Here is a 20784-nt window from a genome sequence, read left to right as displayed (position 1 = left end):
CCAGAGAGTCTAGACACAGTGATTTCAGTCTTGGGTCTTTGGTATCTGATACTCAATATGGGACTTGTCTGATTGAACACTATTGCTTCTTCGTTGCACAGGCTGAAGACCTTTTAGTGCTTTCCTGTTAGATTAGTAAAAGATGAAAACAGACAGTTAAAAAAGAACAAATCTAGTTTTAATATTTCCTAGTTGTCAGTAATTACCCTTATGTTTGAAGTACCATGAGTAGCAGTCAAATTAAAGACAACTGCACTGTGGCTCTTGGTTTTAAATTTGAGTGTTTTTATTATAATGAAGCAATGGTTTTCTATTAGGATACATTTCACTCATACTTAAATTTTCTCTCAGTTTTGTGGATGGGTTAATAAAGTTTTCAAACCATACATTCTTTTAAAAACATCTGATTGTTTCTACAAAAGATTTAGTAAGGAAATTATTTTTAATACATACCTTTTAAATATATCACCTGCAACCTTCTTTTTCAAGGATAATCTTCATACTTCAAAGAGTAATTTGAAGTAAATATTTGTTACAATAAATATTTTACCTTCTTAAAGCATTGCTTCAATTTTATAGATTTTCACTATAAAAAGTTTCATATTAGCAAAAGTTTGAAGGAAGATAGTAACAGATTTTGAATTATAGCATGAAAACATAGTTATATTAATTAGTGGATAATTGCCCACATTTTTTAATTGGCAGACAGCAAATCTGTTAAATATATATCCAGTAAATTAAGACAATTTTGTCTTTGACTTAGGGTCTTTTTATAGTGCAACATTACTATGTATTAATCATCTTTTACTCAAAAATTCATTAGTGACACATGTGTGGTTTGTGACCTGCCCTCTGGGGAGGACATGATATTCTTAAAGTGTTTCTGCATATAGATTACTACCATGTTATTAGAATTGTGCATGACAACTGGAATAGAATAGTGTTTTTAATTAATTCTGTTTTCAAGCTATTTGTTGCTAACAACAGAAATTGCTGATTTTGTCTGTGTTAACTGCATGTCCTTTTTGTAGATACCTGGAAATCATGCAGAAAGTAATTAAAACCATAGTTTGCAGACCAAATTCTAAAATAAAAATTTATTCACTTTGCTATATTGCAATAATTATTAAAGGAAAATGGGTTATGAATTTGAGAGTGTGTTGGGGTAGAGGAGTACATGGAAGGAATTGGAGAGAAAAAAAGAAATGGTGGAAATAAAGCAATTATAATCTCAAAAAATAAAAATATAATAAAACTAATAATAAGCCTTATTAATAAAGTGTAATGTTCTGAAAGGCATTATCCTAAAATACAACATGGAAATATTTAGGTTATATGTCTTAGAGTGTTTTATATGATATGTCTTTATTATATCTATCTCATAAAGCTTATATATTTGTATCTTTATCTCTCATAAGCAACTTTGACTTACCAAAACTATTTGTACTTAATATGTACTAGCTTAACTTGTTGAGTTCCCCATAAAAGAGTGTTTTCTGAATCACATAAGTCTGCTCTGCTCACTTACAGCTTACTGGCATAGAGCTGGGGAGATAGCTCAGTTAGTATAATGTCCACCACACAATCATAAAGTCCTGACTTTGATCTGAAGAAGCCATATTTTAAAAAAGAAAACGCCTGGGTGACAGTGCCAGCACTAGGGAGGCCGTGGGGAGATGCTGGTCAGCCAGCCTAGGTCACTTGGTGAATTCCAGGCTCCAATAAGAGACCATGTCTCAAAAACCAAGAGGGGTCATGAAGAAAAGTCCTCAAGGTTGTCATCTGACCTCCACACGTGTGAACACCCACCCATAGACAGCATGCACATATACAAAATAAATAAGTCACTATTGGCGTATATAGCTTATCTTTTCTTTCCTGACATGTTTGTGACTTCACAAACCCTCTCTTTCATCTCTGTCTATCTGAATTTTTTCTCATTTTATGTCTATGCACAAGTTTCAATATCTAGTGTGCAGTTTTAGAAATTAGCTGTATGTGGCAATTTCTCACATTATACCTCCAATAGAGACATAAGATTAGGCCTTTATTATAGCTTCCTACTGAATGCCTGTACTTACACTGTCATTGGCAGTTTAAACTCTACCAATGTCAAACCAAAAGTGCTATTCCCTTTTTAGCTTCTAACATTTTTACTAGATGTTGGCGGCATCATCCCTGACATTCTCGATGAAAGATCCCAGGAGTCATCTTTGATTCCATTTCTCAATTAGCCCCAATGTCTAGTCACTTATTAAGTCCCACGTTGATTCTCTTCTCTAAATATATCTCTAATCATCGCTTTTATTTCTCTCTGAATGATAACACGGCTAGCTATAATTTTCATTGGAGTTTTTATCTACATTTATGGTATTCTATTCATTTATTATTTTTGCATAATCCTTCTGTATGATTTTGAATAAAATGGACATTGTTTGTCCTGATTCATGCACTTTTTTTTTCCCGACACTTTTCCTCCCCAGAGGCATTTAGTAATTTGGGTGTATCCTTAGGATGAAGCCCAGAGTCCTTAATGTGTTACAGGAGCTGCAGGATCTGGCTCCTTGCTTTCTCAGCCTTTTTTTCATCAGCCATGCCTGGCTTCCTTCAGTTCTTCAGAACAATTGTGTTCTTTGCTCTTTTGTCACTTTTATATGAGCTGCTTTCTTTATTTGGACTGCTCAGCTTCCAGGCAATATTTAATGTGCTGAGGTGTTATTTGATATTTCTAGCATTCTCTACTCTCTTTGGAAATTTGTATTTAATACTGCTCATTTAGTTATGCATTACTTATTTTCTCATTTTGGCTATTTAACACTTAAAGCTTTCCTGCTTGTGATAAAGTGTAGATTACCTTATTTCCACCAATTAATTTAAGAGAAGCCTTAATACATTCTACTTCTGGGCTTTGTTTTTGTATTTTGAATAACATACAACTATGTTTCTTGCTAGTTAATGAAGATGCTCTTCGAATGTTCAGATGAACGAATTGACTTGGAGCTGATTTCTTTCTGCATTAATCTTGCTGCTAACAAGAGAAATGTCCAGCTCATTTGTGAAGGTCAGTGCACAGAGGTTCACAGGTAGCCTCTTTTGCATATGGTAATTTGCATATACTGAGAAATAGATAATAAAAGGAAGAATACAAATTCTCTTAAGTAGTTTCTTCAGTATGCTTAGAATTCTTAATGGGTCTCATGGGATATCCTTTTCTGATGGATACACTCCTTGGTAATATTTTATGCACAAATTGTATTTATTGGAAAGATAATGAAATGTAAGAATAGTAGGTTTTTCTTTCTGTAGTATCCCAATAAAATGGCTTATCTTAGGATGTTTCAGTGTCTTCTAGACAGTTTTTATTTATTTGAGGAGTACATGTTCATTATAAAAAATACAAGTAAGCAAGTACAAAAATCTTAAATCTATTCTTACCACTCATAAATGAATTTAATCAATTTTTGTATATTGCCTCTATAAAATTTTGAATAAAAGTGTGATTTTTCTCTTTGCCTTACAACATGGTCTTCTAAAAAATATTTTTGTTATTATTCCATGTAATAAAATAATTTTATAAAAGAGGGCTAACAAGAGGGCTTGATTATTCTAGGGGCTTGCCACACAAGCCTTGTGACCTGAGTTCAACTCCAAAAGCCATATAAAGGACGAGATCTTACTACTCAAAGTTGTCCTTTTACTTCCCTGTGCATGCCATTGCACACACAAACACACAAACATCATGTGCACACATACACAAAAATAATAGCAAACATTTTTATATATATTTTATTTTTATTTTTAAATTTAAATTAGAAACAAGGTTGCTTCACATGTCAATTCCAGGTCCCTCTCCCTTTCCCTCCCCTCCTCCCATGCCCTCCCACCAACTCCCCATATCCCCTCATTTCCCCAGGGAGGGTGAGGCCCTCCATGGGGTTGTCCATAGTCTGTCATTTCATCCAGGACAGGGCCTAGATCCTCCCACAAGAGTTCAGGGTGAGAGTGCATCTCTCATTGTTGGATGGTTGCCCAAAGTCCATTTGTATACCCGGGATAAATACTGATCTACTACCCAAGGCTCAATAAAATAGGCTTATTTAAAAAGAAAAGCACAATTGAGCTATGATATTATCATGGTCTACTCAACTCTTGCATAGTTAGCTTGTTGCACTTCTTTTCAGACATAAACATTGCTGTAGTAATTATCCTATAACTATTGATGTATTTCCAGTTTTGTATTTTCAGATTTTTAAATTAGGGAACATAATCCAAACCAAGAAATCATATTCTGCATGAGCCTATTCTGATGAAGCTGTAGCTCATAGAGCTCATCTATGTTTGAAAAGATAAAATGGAGACATAGACTAGAAAGGGTGAAGGAGAAAAATAGTTGTGTGGGGGAAATAAAATTGAAAGGCAGGGCCCAAGGGGAACTTCTAGAATGAACAGAAATATTCCTTGTGTAGTTTATGTGGTGTGTGGTTTGGATTGCACAGCACATACATTTGTCTGATTCAGTTGTCCACTTAAGAATTATTCATTGTACTGCATGTATCCAAACAAAAAGCTATAGAAGCTTTAATGTAACCTCAGCGTTATCCAGAAATGTCCATTTTTCTGCTTTAGGAAATGGGCTGAAGATGCTCATGAAAAGAGCTCTGAAGCTCAAGGACCCACTGCTGATGAAGATGATCAGAAACATCTCCCAGCACGATGGACCCACTAAAAATTTGTTCATCGTGAGTACCTTCCAGCTTTCTGTCTGTCAGAAAAGATTGCATCTGGGTTGACAGCTCTTCCTGGTTCTCTCCAGATGTTTATTCAAGACTCAAGCTGCGTCTACTCTTGGGAGAACCTTTTTGAGTTTAACTCAACAGCACTAGTGAGTAAAATTCTCCAAAGCTTAAATGAAGGAAAAGATCCAGAGATAGGTCCACAAAAGAGAACACATGGCATCTGTCTTTCCGAGTCTGGCTTCCCTCAATCAACAGTATTTTCAAGGACAAAAAAGAACCTATGGGAAAGACTGTTAGGAAAAGGAAAGAGACAGGAGTAGGGTAATGACAATGGTGAATATAGTCAGAATCTTTAAGTATATGCATCACAGTATTACAAAAGCCCATTAATGTGGACAGTTAATGTACAGTGATTTAACATAATTAAATTAGTCTCTGACTACCTGAGTTCAATCCCAATATCCACAGAGTAGAAAGAACTGACTCCTTAAGTTGATCTCTGACCTCCATGTATATGTAGGCATCTGCACACGTGTGCAAACATACACATTCCCATGTTAATATTTTGCATTAGTTTATTATATTTTCTCCTACAAGTTGTCCTCTAACTTCTATATATGCTACATAGCACGCACATGCACACACACATACACACACACACACAAATGTAAACAATAGACAAAATAAAAAATACGGGACAGCAACAAACAGATTCTTTAAAGTTTCAGAAAGTGGTTGGAGCACCTAGTTTGCTGTCCCTGGCTTTGATGGGAATACAGAGCAAAGGCCAGCATGAGAGGCACATGTGCATTGCAAGGGCATGCTTCCTGTTACTTTGTCACCGTTTGTTCGCCAGAGTTCTGATGGAGAAAGCTAGAGCAGAATGGTAAAGAACCTAAGCTCTGACACAGATGCTGGGGCAAGTCATTTAACCTCCTTGAGTCTCACTGTCTCACCTGTGAACTTCAGAAAGAGCCCCATTCTCAAAGAGTCATAATAATAATGAAGTGTTGAGAAACTCCTGATACCAAGTGAGTGTTGAGACAAATTAGCTGTCATGATTATTTTACTTAAAATTCATTCCGAAGTTAAAGCTTTATTCATGTGCCTGTTGTAGAACACACATCATCAATTTGTAAATGCTTCAAAAAGATGAAGCAAACAAAAAAAGAGAAGACAAAGGAGGTAATTCAGATAACCCAGGTGCCTAAATTCTCTGATCATAAACTAGCCCAAAACAGGGTTGTGCTTTTAAGGAAGATATAGTTTAAACTACAATAAGAAGTTACTGTATACTTGTCATCTTACTAAAATTGGTTCATCAGTCATCCTTCCTGTAATGAGAAATTATGAGATTCAGGATTCCTGAGGTAATTTAAGTTCCAATAACCCAGATGCAAGAGAACCAGAAAGGCCTGTGCCTAGCAATGTTGTATTCTACTGGTCTGTGTCAGTGAGTTTTAGTTTACTTCCTATGAGAGTGAAATGGCTGAGCATGCTATTTCTGAAAGCTCCACAAGTGGTTGTGTTGTACAAGCAGGAAATGTGCCGCTGCTTCCCAGTGAATGCAGGGCCCAGCACCGAGTGTCAGGAACAAGGACAGAAGTCAGTCTTCAGGGGATTGTCTCTATCTATCCTGCCTCCTGGCTGCTCTAGCCCAAGCCGCTTTCCTTCCTATTTTTGGACAGTTGAGCCAACTATTGCTTCAGTGCTGCTTCCCAGCATGAGGCCATTTTATTATCTGTTTGTTTCTCTGAAAAAGTATCTTCAACAGAGAGAATGTAAACAATATATCCACATTCCCATGACCCACGCTCATGGTCAGACCTTCTTAATCTCCTGTATGTGCTTAATCCACATTTCTTTCTCCATTACCTACCACAACTTGCCAGATAACACACCACTATACTCTACAGTAGTAGGCTAAGTAATCATAAAGATGTTGGATCATCTGGGTAATTCCATTAGAAGCAAATTTATCTAAATGTTCTTTATTCTGTCTTTTCAAAAGTGTTTAGTTTATCCAGTTGCAAAAGTTGAAAACGTGACCATTTTGACTTCTTTATCTGCTTGCCACATAACCATAAGAGAGCCCCCTAATGCTGTTAATGATTGATTAAAGGCACTGTGAGAACAGGTTTTATGTTTTCCCCAACATTTATGCCACAATAACAACATTATTCACATTTATCGGGTACTTAATATTTGTTGAGATTATTAGTCTTATTATTAAATAAATTCTCTCTGACTTGAAACCTGACTTCCAGCCCATAAGATATTAAGATTCATTTTGAAATAATGACAATAATAGCTTTAATATGTGTGAAATGGTTATTGTATAGATGATAGTTACAACATTATATTCTTAAAAGGCAATCTACCGTCTCTGGAGCTTACCATCAGACCCTTGGTTAACTCCATTCAATTGTTTCTGCCAGCGGTTCAGTTATTAGACTGGATCCTCTCCTAACTTTAATTCAGTTGCATTCTGCTTCCTCAGGATTATGTTGGGGACCTTGCAGCCCAGATCTCCAGTGACGAAGAGGAAGAGTTTGTAATCGAGTGTTTGGGGACTCTGGCAAATCTGACCATCCCAGACCTAGACTGGGAGCTAGTTCTGAAGGAGTATAAGCTGGTTCCGTTCCTCAAAGATAAACTGAAGCCAGGTATGTGTCCGTTTTGTAGCTTTGTTAAGCTCTACGTTTTAGATAGGGCTGCTCACACTGCATTGTGTGTGTCCATTGTTCTAGGCAGCTCTCTTCCAGCAGCGTTGGTTTTAGAAAGACTATTACCAAGCCCCCTGGTTTCTAAGTCCTTGTTTGTCCTGAGTGATTTCATAGCATTAGTTTCTCTTTCCTATTTTGATTTTAGATTTTTACTGTTAACAAGTGCCCCCCCCATATATACATACAGATGTGGAAGCACACACAATTTCTTTGAAGCATTAAAGAGCCTTTACCATCTGCTTACATTATCTTTCAAGTGCATTTTCAAATATATGTTTACACCATTCTATTGTCTCACCAGTTCCACAGGCTGACATGGAGAAACAGGAAAAATGTGAAGTAAAAAGACAAGTTTATAAGCATGTCAAAGGTTCACAGGGATGGGTTTCACATCTTCAGCATCTTTTCTGTACACTCGTGTTTGACAGAACCAATGGGTTTGCTCAGGACACTCTGAAAACCTTCCCTGCCTTGATTCTGCCAGGTGCCGCAGAGGATGACCTTGTCTTAGAAGTGGTTATAATGATTGGAACTGTATCGATGGATGACTCTTGTGCTGCTCTGCTAGCTAAATCTGGGATAATCCCAGCACTCATTGAACTGCTGAATGGTAAGTATCATTCTCATGCCAATGCGTAAGGATATTATTTTAAAATTTACAGTCTGTAATGTTATATAATACATTTTCTTTCACTAAGCATACTACGCACAACTTCTTGAAGATATGCAGAATACATTCCATAGCTTTGAAGATTAGACTGCGCCTCTTTCCTCCTCAGCTAGCTCATGTGTATATTTTCCTGAATTTCTCATCTCAAACCCTTTGTTTCTATATTGTGCAGCTTTGAGACTAATGCCTATGTGTGTTATCATTTGTTTTGCTGTTTGTTTGGTAGGTTTTTAAAACAAACATTCCTTTGTGCTGGTGTTTGAAGGGGCTCACTGACCTTCATCTGCATATGATACACAATGGCTACGCTACTGTAAACCTGTATGTAAGGTGGCTACCCCTTCCCTCCTCTCCATTAAACTGTAAACAGGACTACTGCATGGACTCTGTTGGGAATGGAAGGCCAGATCTCTGTGCCTATAGATAGGTACTGAGGAAATGACTCTGCGCTTGGAGTCAGATCACTTGCAACTTAGTGTTTTGTTGAGTAACTGTTTTGCAAGAAATATTTCCATTTAGAACCAGAAAAGATTAATGTTCCAATTATGCATAGCTTCCCCATTATCAATCAGGAGAGATTATGGGGCACTTGGGAACTATTTTGTCTTTATAACAGGCATTTGCAAGGCTGAGCATAATAGTTAAGTCAGTTCCCTCTGAAAGTGTGAAAGAAAGAAAGAAAAAAAGAGCTAGGTGGTCAAACTTAACGCTGTCTTGTTAAAGCATATTTTATTTCCCTGAAAGAAATTCAATATCAATGATTTTTATATACTCAATTACCAAGAAATCTTTTTAAGTGCAATTTAAAAATCATTGAAAATATGATGCACATCATAGCCATTCTTTTCCTCAAACTTAGGTGGACAAGCTTCTCAGAGTGGCAGTGGGAATTGGCATCCACAAAGAAATGTAGTAGTGGTTACAGGCAGTTTACCCCTGTAGGAACCAGCTGTGCTGTGGTATTTCTTAGGGCCAGAGTGACATTATTTTTACAAGGTACATGTGTCATATGTTTGTTTGCTTGTTGAAATTCTGAAAGCAGTGAGTCTACCAATTGCAGAAAATATTGCTTTTCTATGTTTTTATTCACTGGCTCAGAAAGCTTCTCAACCTGTCTGTGGTCAAAGCACTATGACTGTTTCTGTTCTGTTGACAGAGATGAGCTTATTATTGTAGTTGACTGGTAGCAAAAACTGGGTCATTAAAAAAAGGACAAAATCAATTTTGTCTCACTGTTTCAGTATGTTTAAATAATAATTTCCATGTTTGCATAATGAGGCCCATTTCTGAGAGCTTGGAGAGCTTGCCTCCTGTTCACTCTCTGTGCTGATAATGCTGTCATCCATACTTCCTCTTCAGGACGGGAAAGGGTATTGAACGTGTCTGACACTCTCAAGTAAACAAGTGTGATAACAAAGTATTTATTTTAAGCCTTAGTATGTTATTTAAATTATTAGGTGGTACATCTCTTTTGGTCTTTTGGATAGACATAGTATACAGTTCAGACATACTGTGTAAATCCTTGCACAGTGCATGTCTTTACACAGTGGCCTACTGTTCAGGAAGCATGTTCTTCCATGTAACATTTTAAAAACTATTGAACAATGTTGACAGATATGGATTATGCAATGACTTGTTGAAATATGGATTAATGGTGCTGCTTAATCAGTTTGCTTCCAATGTGGCTTCGTATCCAGAGGCCCCTAGCTAGTGGAAATGAAAAAGATTTCAAAACCTTTCTACTTAGACCTACCAGCAAACTAGGCTTGTGATCAGAGTGAATGATCCAAAGAAACTACTTGACCAAACTTGGTTTTTGTTGTCCTGGATGTGGTTTACTCATCCTTTTAAGAATGTTGATGTTTGGGTGTGAAGAAGCTAGAGAAATGCTGCTCAGATCTCACTGTAACTTTCCTTTTATCTACATTGTAGAGTTTTGATTGTTCACTGATCGTGTTTCTTTAGTAAGGATATGTTAAAATACAGTGATCTTTTTAAAGGATTATACAGTTCTATTTATTGTGCTGTGCCTGGACCTGAGTGCAGCCAGTTAAACAAGTTTCTGAAGTATTTTTCCAGTGTTAAATCTGGAAACTGCCATCCTGAGGCTGTATAAATTGCTTCCTTATCCTTAAGATTTCACCTTCTTTATGTCAAGTATAATGTATAATTATTAAAATCTATGAAAAATAAAAAGTGGATTTAAATTTTAAAAAGCATTAACTAAATTATGTAGTTAAGAAAATGAACTAATTTTAAGACTCCTGACTGAGATTGGATAGAACAATATGAAAGGACTTGATGTCGCTGCTAGAAACGTTACTATGAGGAGCAATTCTGCACTAATTTTAAGTGTATTTTCCTCCTTTTCCAGATTCAACAAGTACTACTAAATCACTTCCCTCTGCTTAACTTTATCATGGCTTGAGTTTAGTCTTCTCTAGTATGCAACCCTTTCTTTTTCTGTCTTCTCAGTAAAAAAATGTTAACTTGGAAGCTGATTCCAAACCTCATATTTTCTTTCAGATTCACAGGATATTGCCCTCTGAACTTGCCAAGAAAATAAATGTCCTATATCTCTCTGCCCTGTTACTATTGAACATTGTGGTTGTCAAGACTGAGAACCTGAATTTTCAATTTAGTTTAAATTGAATTAGCTACAGTAGTGTGAGGGTACAATATTAGTGGGAATCTAGTCCCCCCCCCTTTTTTTTGATTGTTGAATTACATTCTTATTTTTATTTATTTATTTTCTTTTTTATTATTTTAATTTTAAATAGCTTGTTTTACATGTCAATCCCAGTTCTCTCTCCTTCCCCTCCTCCTGTACTCCTCCACCACCTCCCCCCCAGCCTCCCACCCTATCGCTATTTCCTTCCATATAGGGGATATCCAGAGTCTGTTATTTCACTCAGGGCAGGGTCCAGGCACTCCCCTAAGAGTCCAGGCTGAGACAGCATCCCTCTTTGTGTTATGGACACACAATGTCTGTTAGTATTCGAGGGATAAACACTGATCCACTGCTCAGGACCCCATAGGTTGCCCAGGGGTTCTAGATCGGTCCCATGCTGGCCTCCCAGCTGTCGGTCTGGGGTCCAAGAGCTCTCCTCTGTTCAGATCAGCTGTCTCTGCTGGTTTTGTCAGCCTACTCTTTGCCAGTTTGCTTATCGCTCCTCTCTGTCACTTTGGGACAAGGGATCATTATTGTCCCTATTTCAGACAAGATTTATCTGAAATTAGCATGGTTTCATTGGGGGTAATTTTCTATTGTGTCTTATAGGTTAAAAGTAGATGGTTATATAAAAATTAAACTTGCTAGTGTGAAACAGCTAAAGAAAGCATAGTTCTTATTATCAGTCCTTGCAGTGCCATTTATAAGATCACAAATGTATATCAAATTTTGGTAGACATTTGTAAGTATACTATACTTAAAGAAAATCCATGAGTCATAGGTATATATTCAATGAACTGTCAAAGTAAGCATAGCCATACTGCATTACCCATGTAGGGAAATAAATATTACTGACACTCTAGAAGTATGACTGCCATTCTCCCAATCATTAATGCTTCCCACTGAGTGCTTTCTATCTTTTAAACATTCTTTCATATATGTATACAATAAAATATGATCATATCAATCCCATTCCCACCCTCTAGGTTTTCCCATGCCTCCCTCAAGAAATTCTCTTTCCAACTTCATTTTTTTATAACCCACTAAATCCAGTTAGTGCTGCCCCTATGTACATAGGTGGGTCATCCACTGGAGCCTGGGAAACCTATAGATGTAGCCATCCACTGGAGCCTGGGAAACATAGATGTGGCCATCCACTGGAGCCTGGGACACCATAGATATGGCCATCCACTGGAGCCTGGGAAACATAGATGTGGTCATCCACTGGAGCCTGGGAAACATATAGATGTGGCCATCCACTGGAGCCTGGGAAACCTATAGATGTAGCCATCCACTGGAGCCTGGGAAACATAGATGTGGCCATCCACTGGAGCCTGGGACACCATAGATATGGCCATCCACTGGAGCCTGGGAAACCTATAGATGTAGCCATCCACTGGAGCCTGGGAAACCTATAGATGTAGCCATCCACTGGAGCCTGGGAAACCTATAGATGTAGCCATCCACTGGAGCCTGGGAAACATAGATGTGGCCATCCACTGGAGCCTGGGAAACATATAGATGTGGCCATCCACTGGAGCCTGGGAAACATAGATGTAGCCATCCACAGGAGCCTGGGAAACATAGATGTAGCCATCCACAGGAGCCTGGGAAACATAGATGTAGCCATCCACAGGAGCCTGGGAAACATAGATGTAGCCATCCACAGGAGCCTGGGAAACATAGATGTGGTCATCCACTGGAGCCTGGGAAACATATAGATGTGGCCATCCACTGGAGCCTGGGAAACATATAGATGTGGCCATCCACTGGAGCCTGGGAAACATAGATGTGGCCATCCACTGGAGCCTGGGAAACATAGATGTGGCCATCCACTGGAGCCTGGGAAACATAGATGTGGCCATCCACTGGAGCCTGGGACACCTACAGGTGTGGCTATGCCCTCAAAAAGAGTGATGCTCCCTTCCCAGTAGCTGTTCACTGTCTATAGCTCCTCGGTAAGGAGTGGGGCTGACTGGATATGTGTTGTCTTACGCAGGCAACCATAACTGCTTTGTATGAATTATTGCAGTAGGCATGTAATGTCAGGAGACAGCATTACACGGCACTCCTCCCCATCATTTGCCTCTTAACATTCTACCTCCTCTTCCTCAGGGTTACCTGAGCCATGTTAATAGTCCAGTTAATAAAGATGTACCAATTAGGATTGAACCTCATCTCTTTTCCTTAGCCTTTGGCCAGTTCTGCATCTCCCTGTTGACTGCTGTTCATTGTAGGAATAAGCTTCTCTGACCGTGGCTGAGAACAACCCGGGTCTATGGGCATAAGCATAAATAGTTAGAAGGCTATTTGACAGCATGACCATTTAGCAGAGGGTCAATGAACTACCTGCTAAATGATCAGGATTACATTACTAAGCACGGCATTCCTTTTCATGGAATAGGTCTCAAATCCAATAAGAAGGTGGTTAGTTATCCCGTAACATTATTGCCAGTATGTACAAGTAGGCACATCTTTTTCTGGCAGATTGGTGTTGTAATATGCAAGGTCTGGTGTTAGGTTAAATCAAACTAGTTAGTTTCTATAAAGTTTTCTCATGCATCCTTAGTTTTGACTAACCTACTCATTGCCTGCTTCTCTATCCCATTCCTGCACCCTCTTCCGCACTTACTCCGTTAACCCCCAGGGTTCAGTCCTCTTCCACTGCTCCTGTGTTCCCCAGGGTTCAGTCCTCTTCATCGCCCCTGTGTTCCCCAGGGTTCAGTCCTCTTCATCGCTCCTGTGTTCCCCAGGGTTCAGTCCTTTTCTTCATCGCCCCTGTGTTCCCCAGGGTTCAGTCCTCTTCTTCATCGCCCCTGTGTTCCCCAGGGTTCAGTCCTCTTCTTCATCGCTCCTGTGTTCCCCAGGGTTCAGTCCTCTTCTTCATCGCTCCTGTGTTCCCCAGGGTTCAGTCCTCTTCTTCATCGCTCCTGTGTTCCCCAGGGTTCAGTCCTCTTCTTCATCGCTCCTGTGTTCCCCAGGGTTCAGTCCTCTTCTTCATCGCTCCTGTGTTCCACTGCACCTCCACTTATTTTTGTTGTTGTGTTGTGAACCAGTAGGTATCCACGTGGCTTTTCACATCTCTTTCATTTGTGTTAGCCTTTCCTTTACCCCATGGTTTCTCCCCTACCCCCATGCCCCTCCCTGCCTAAGCCTTTCCACTCTAATACTCACCTCAATACTTTGATTTTACCTAGAATCGATTATTTCCTCTCCCTTTATATGTACTCACAGAACCCCTTTCTAGTTTCCTGGCTTCCACTGTGCTTCATGTTAAAACACAGAAGAGTTAAAACTAGATCCACATCAGACAAAAAATACTTACCTTTCTGGTCTTGAGTTATATCATTGACAGGTTGGTTTTGCTTTGGCTTTAACTGTGTATGTGAAATTGGGCTGATATTATCATACTTATTTTGAGATGCATCTATGCTATATATAGGCTTACTCTTTTTCATTGCTGTATATAGTGTTATATTATAAATATATTCTTTTGTACCATTTATGGGTTCTGTGGTATGGGACATTCGAGATGCTATTAAAAATGACATTTCTAAAACCGTTCCTTTGGCCATTAGCATATGTGCTCATTTCTATTAGCTGTGTACCTAAGAGTAGACTTGCTGAGTCAGAGAGTTGGTTTTCTGCTTAGCTTTCAGTAAATGGTGCCAATCTGTTTCCCAGTGTAGTTGTGTCAGTTAAAGCTGCGTTTTGTCACTACCACTCCAGGCATTGTCATTTCATTAATTGTAGCCTTTCCAGTATCTCCTGGGTGGTGTTAATTTAAATTTCCCCAGTAATTAGTGAAACTGAACTTTAGTTTGTGTTTATTGTTCATTTAGGTTGGGCATGGCCAATAAAATGAATTACCTATGTAAATCTCTAGTACATTTTCTTTTTTGAGTTTTATTAAATTTGCTTTGTAATTTAACATTTTTTAAAGACCATCTAATGATATAGTCATATTTTAAAGTATTCCATTTTGCCAGGTGGTGCTGGCGCACAACCTTTAAAGCAAGCACTCGAGAGGCAGAGACAGCTTATTTCTTTGAGTTTAGGGCCAACCTGGTCTATAGAGTGAGTTCTAGGATAGGCTCCAAAGCTAGACAGAGAAACCCTGTCTCAAAAAAACAAAAAATAAAAAAGTCTTAAATAAGTAAATAAATAAAGTATTCCATTTCAGAAGTGTAGTATTATGTATTTATTTCACGTATCCTTTTCACAGGCAGAAGTTTATATATTAAAATTAACTAAGAAAAATCTAGAGAGTTAGGGAGTGAAATGAAAGCAGTGTAGTGAGCAGAAGAGTAAGATCTTGTGAAGCTGAAAACAATTAGAAAATGACCCATGTCTTAGATTGTTCTACTATAATTTAACTGAGAGTGCTGAGATACTTAAAGTGAGTTAACGTTAACAGCAGCTCAGAGTTTTACTGTATTTAGATATTCCCTATTATGGGCTTACCATAGAGACATATATGTATAATTTCTTAACTATATAGGGAATGTCCATTTTCAGTTTTAAAACCTCCTAGAGCAAACACTATGTAGAAAGAAAATGGTTGCTAGCCTGAGTGATTTGGAGAACCAAGTACAGTAGTGGAGATCATCAGAGGCAGGTTAGACCTGAAGAGGCTCACAGTTTACTTCAACTGGCTAGTTAGACAGTGCATTTGTTAACCAGTAAGTATGTTTCTAAATTTCATTGAACTGTTGCCAAGGGTTGAAAGCAAAACACTCTATCAATAAATCACATTTCAATTAGATTTCTATACATAATTATGTTAAATTACAAGTTTATAATACTAAACCTTTATTAGCATAATTTATATTTATAATTATATAATTATAATTAGCCTTTATGATAGCATCTTATTATAATAATTTGATTGAAACAAAAAATACCTCTTTTATGCCTATATATAAAGTTTAACTTCATGAATATTATTCAACAAAATATCTTTTTTATAATGGTCCATTTTCTTTTTCTTTTCTTGTGCCTCTGGGAGTCAAACCCAGGTTGTCATGAATAATAGGCAAATGCTTTACCACTGAGCCACATTCTGCCCCAATATTCCATTTCCTAATAAAGACTTAGACTTTAGGAGGTGTCATTTTTTAAACGTTTTTCCATGTGACATCAACAAGGTGGGGGGGTTGATTAACTCAAGTACTGTTATTTTTCTGCCTGTTACCATCACTCTGTTGTTTCCCAAATGTTTTCAGGTCAGTGTGTAAACAGAGAACTCTGCCATTTAAGCTTCTCTTTCCTTTCAGCTCAGCAAGAAGATGATGAATTTGTGTGTCAGATAATTTATGTCTTCTACCAGATGGTTTTCCATCAGGCCACAAGAGATGTAATAATCAAGGAAACACGTATCCTTTCAGTGTTTAAAATATATAATGATAATTTACAATTGGAGAAGCACATTTTTGGCGTTTTCTTTTAAATTTGAAATACTGTAGAAAACAGCAGACTTTGAAATGAAGAGAGATGGCAGTCTCTTTTCTATGGGAATCATTTACCTGAAATTAGTATGGGATTAAAAGAAAATCTGAAATCTGCAGTACTTTAGAACCTTTGTGAATGCCAGCATACCACCAGTGTAAAACTCTGCTTCACCTAATGGACCACAAACCAAACAAAGTACACTAAGAGTAGCCTAGAAAATGATGGTTAGACTGTGTGTGAGATGTACATGACATGTTAGTGCCTGTAGCATTTTTGCTATCTCCAATACCTTATGCATAAGCCTAATAGTGGCTTCCTGTAGGAAATCCAACACATCTACACACTGCCTGTCTTCAAGGACTTTCTCTGGAACCTTGGTGTAATCCTCCATAAGCCCATAATTCCTCATTCTACATATTTGCAAAAGCAGCCCATGTGGGCAATACCAGGGTACACAAAGCACGTGAGTGCTAGTAGTGCTCCACTTGTACTGGTGGTGCAGTAGTCTCTGTGCCTTGATAACTTTTTTCCCCCCTCAGGAGGGTGGCCTGGAGGCTTGCTATTTTCATAGCAAAGACTTGTCTTCAATGCTTCTTTCCTATTGTTCTGTTGTCTGACTGAAAATTACCTCACTTTTTCTTAGTACCTACAGCCTGTTTGCCTTCAGCTTTAATTGCATACCTACTCCTTTAGTGGTCAATCTACATGTTTTTCACATCTTTGCCTTTTTTCTTCAAAAATTCAGCTAAAAGAAGCCCTCAGAAAGATTTCTCAGTCTGAACACTATGCAATCTTGAAATCTCCTCCACAAAATTAATAAGTCCATTAATTTTTAATTCACCTTCACTCAGATTTTCAAGACACAGACAAAACATTAAGGTATTCTTGAAGTCTTGCTAGTGAGCCGTAACCTTTAAAGACTAAGGTGTCTCTCTAACCCATGAAAAGTCTTCATGAAAAGTCACGAAATAAAACAGAATGACATTCGTGTCTTACTAGGGGATTTCTTTGAAAGAAAACCTATTTCATCTTAAGGATTTTTTTGTTAGTACTAAAGACGGGTTTCACTTATTGGGGCTGAGAGTAGCATTTACTTATGTATATAAAATAGATACTTAGAAGGTAGTTTGATGTTATATCAATTTAGCTGATCAACAGTAGTCAATTTTCCATAGGACCTATACTCCTCCCAGGCATGGATTTTTGACTGCGTCTACAATGTCTGGCATGGATTCCCTCCGGTGAAGGAGGCCTCAAATCCATGAAGACAGTGTTTGGTCACCCCCATTACAGTCATGCCACTATTGCATAGATGGGCACATCTTGCCTGGCACGTTGATTTTGTAATTCATAGGGTTTGGACAAAGGTAAGGCCATTGATAACTTTTTTTTCCTGGCAGCCATCATGTCACCTTCTGGCACTTTGAAGGCTAGCCAGCAAGGAGATGCTTCCCAGTTCAGTTGACACTTAACTTCTCCATCTCGTTTTTGTGAACTACCAACAGTAATGACAAGAGCATGTATTGTTGTGGAGGCCTCCGTGGTCTCTCCCCCTGACCAACAACAAATCAGGCAATATCCCACCCCTGGGCACTGGGAGTTTTAGTAATTCAGTCCCTCTAGTAGCAACATTGTGTAGATGTCCAGAGAATCTCCCTTCAAATTTGTGTGTGTGTGTGTGTGTGTGTGTGTGGTGTGTGATACAAAATAATAGATTTTTATACAACTTGACGTTTTAATTAATTGCCCTTTAAAAACCAGTGCTAACCTAAAATTTATACATTGTTCCATTTCCTTGGCTCCTACCTTTATTTGTATTCTATTTTGCTATTCTTTTGAATTGACTTCTACTTATAATGATATATCTTATATGTAGTAATATTGTATATAAACAATAAAATAGGATTATCTGAAAATAGCTTGTCATTTTAATAATAATAATAATAATTTAGCCTAATATAGACTCTGGGTTGACAGTTATTTCCTTCAGCAAATTAAAGGCATTATCATCTGTCTTGCATTGCTTCCAAGGAGATCTCTGTAGCTGAAGTATTTTCTATTCTAATTCTGAGAACCATTTCCTTTGTCCTAGCAGTGACTTGGTCTTTTGGTCAGAAAAACCAAACGTGTTCACTTTCTTTAGCATCAAGTTGTTTTACTGGAATTAGATTTAGAACCCTCAGTAAAATTTTACAAATGTGCTTTTTACATATGGAGTTGCCCCCCACCCCCGGAAAGATCTCTTGAACTATAATTTTTTGTATTTATTATGTTTGATTGTTTTGGATTTCTTCTTAGGAACTGAAATTTACAGTTCCTTATCTATTTATTGTGTGTATTGTGTATACATGTTCCTGTGTGTGCAGGTGCCTGTACACCTGTGTGTGCCTGTGGAGGCCAGAGGATGACCTCAGTTGTCATTCCTCCGGGACCATCTACCTCAGTTTTTCATATGGGACCTCTCATTAGCTGGAACTCAGCAAGAAGGCCAGGCTGGCAGGCCAGTGAGTCCCGGAGTTCACTTTTCTCCTGTCCGGAACTGAGATTACAAGCTCACACCTCCACATCACTTCTTTAATGTAGTTTCTAGGAAGTGAGTTTAAGATCTGAAGTTTGCAAGACTTGCACTCTAATGTGAGCTGTCTTCCTAACCCCCTTGCCTATCCTTATTGTGTTTTAAATTTTCTAACCTTTTTATCCATTTAGTTTTTATATTTATCTTACACTCTGCCTTGTACTTTTCGTGGGAGTCTGTTGTGTTTATTTTTATGTTCATTATTCTTTTTCCTGTTCCTTATTGAACTATTTTGTTTCTTTGGGCTTTCTAATTCTGACTTAAATTTGTAGCATATATTTTATTATTTCCTTAAGTTATTCTATTCTAAAATGCCTTATCTTATTTAAAATGACTTATTGTCTCCAGTTTTTTCTTCTTACTATAGCAACTATGAGATTTGACTGATTCATTATTTGCTCTTATACATTTTCATATGAAGTAAGTTTCCCTAAATATCATGGACATAACAGATCAAGAAAACAATTATTGCTCTTTCTGACAGAAGGGAACATATGTGAGTGTGCATGCTGCCATAGTGGTGTGTATAATTTCTATATGACTGAAGAGCTACAATCTTAATTCATTTTGTGTCTTTAACTACTTTTACTCAGAAGCTCCAGCATATCTCATAGACCTGATGCATGATAAAAATAATGAAATCCGGAAAGTCTGTGATAACACATTAGATATTATTGCGGTAAGTATTCTGTCTACAAAACCATTCTAATTTTATTTTGTGAAAGAGAAGACATTGAAAACATAATTTGAACTACTGAGTGGTAACACACCTTTGTATTGTTAAGACTGAGAAAATTCTGTGATCCAAGTGTAGGTCTTTTGACTTTCAACTTTTGATGCTAGTCTCTTTAGAGAGGTTTTACATAATCCTGGACCACAGGCTGATCTCCACACCATCCTAATCCTTTCACTTAAGAGCTCCAGGCTAACGAGAGGTCTCGTTTGAAAAAATAAGGTAGATATCCATGTTATTGTTGATGCTAGGGCATTTTAAAGTAGAGGAATACTCTACATCTTAGGCTGGAAACTGGCTGATTCTCAGGAATTTTCTTCAAAACTTAGGATGCTGCTATAGAGTTATTCCAAGACTTGAACCTCAGGCTAGGAGAATGTGCTGTGGTTTTGAAATTTTTTAACCTTTACTGTATACTGCTGATACAGCCTGCTTACCACCTACTTTGAGCTTCAGTTTTGCCATGTTTTAAGTTTCTTAATTGTAGCCTATTCAGTACTCTTAGGAGCTTAGCAACCCCTTTAAACAAATCGGTAAACATTTTGTAAAATCAGTTAACTAGTTCACTGAAAATAAACTGAATTAACATTTCTGTTAGTGATTTCATTTTGCAGTAGATAATTAACAACAGGAACTTTCTTGCTAATTTCCCAGATTTTGTTTTGGAAATTCATCTTATTTGATGCCAGCTGCTTTTTAGATTAGACTCCCTCATAGTGATTTTGAATTAAATTGATAGTATTGTTTTAGCTTTGATCTAAGTCAGAATAGAAAAGCTGTTGATAGATGATAGATTTCTCATATATGTGTGCGTATATAGATATATATGTAGAGAGAGAATCTTTACCAATATATCATATCTTGATTGAAATGTCCATGGAGCTATTAAACTTAAAATATTTAATGCTCTTAGGGAACAATTTAATGGCATACAGACCATTATCTTTTTATTTTAAATATTTTATTCATTTTACATACCAACCACAGCTTCCCCTCCTCCTGCTCTCCCTCACCTACCCCACAACCTTACTCCTCAGAAAGGGTAAGGCCTCCCATAGGGAGTCAACAAAACCTGAAACATTCATTGAAGGCAGGACCAACCCCCTCCCTGCTGCATCAAGGCTAAGCAAGGCATCCCACCATAGGGAATGGGCTCCAAAAAGCCGGCTCAGCATATATGCCATTTGAAATATATTACTATGTCATCGCATATAAAATATGT

At 37.7% G+C, this 20784-nt stretch overlaps 1 protein-coding gene across 3 annotated transcripts in view; it reads left to right on the top strand.

Annotated features, from left to right (window-relative positions):
- The window catches only part of Kifap3 (kinesin associated protein 3), a 125235-nt gene that overhangs the window by 62969 nt on the left and 41482 nt on the right, over nucleotides 1-20784 (top strand). For all 3 annotated transcript variants that reach the window (XM_040737191.1, XM_040737190.1, XM_005071362.4), the window contains exons 12-17: nucleotides 2953-3061; nucleotides 4627-4739; nucleotides 7237-7402; nucleotides 7947-8072; nucleotides 16080-16178; nucleotides 19423-19508. In XM_040737191.1, the coding sequence (XP_040593125.1) occupies nucleotides 2953-3061; nucleotides 4627-4739; nucleotides 7237-7402; nucleotides 7947-8072; nucleotides 16080-16178; nucleotides 19423-19508 (699 nt within the window). The remainder of the gene's footprint in view (nucleotides 1-2952; nucleotides 3062-4626; nucleotides 4740-7236; nucleotides 7403-7946; nucleotides 8073-16079; nucleotides 16179-19422; nucleotides 19509-20784) is intronic.

This window comes from Mesocricetus auratus, unplaced genomic scaffold, assembly GCF_017639785.1.
Source record: "Mesocricetus auratus isolate SY011 unplaced genomic scaffold, BCM_Maur_2.0 Super-Scaffold_100676, whole genome shotgun sequence".
NCBI lineage: Eukaryota > Metazoa > Chordata > Mammalia > Rodentia > Cricetidae > Mesocricetus > Mesocricetus auratus.
Note: the sequence above shows the minus strand (reverse complement) of the source record. Positions and strands in the feature narration are given on the sequence as shown.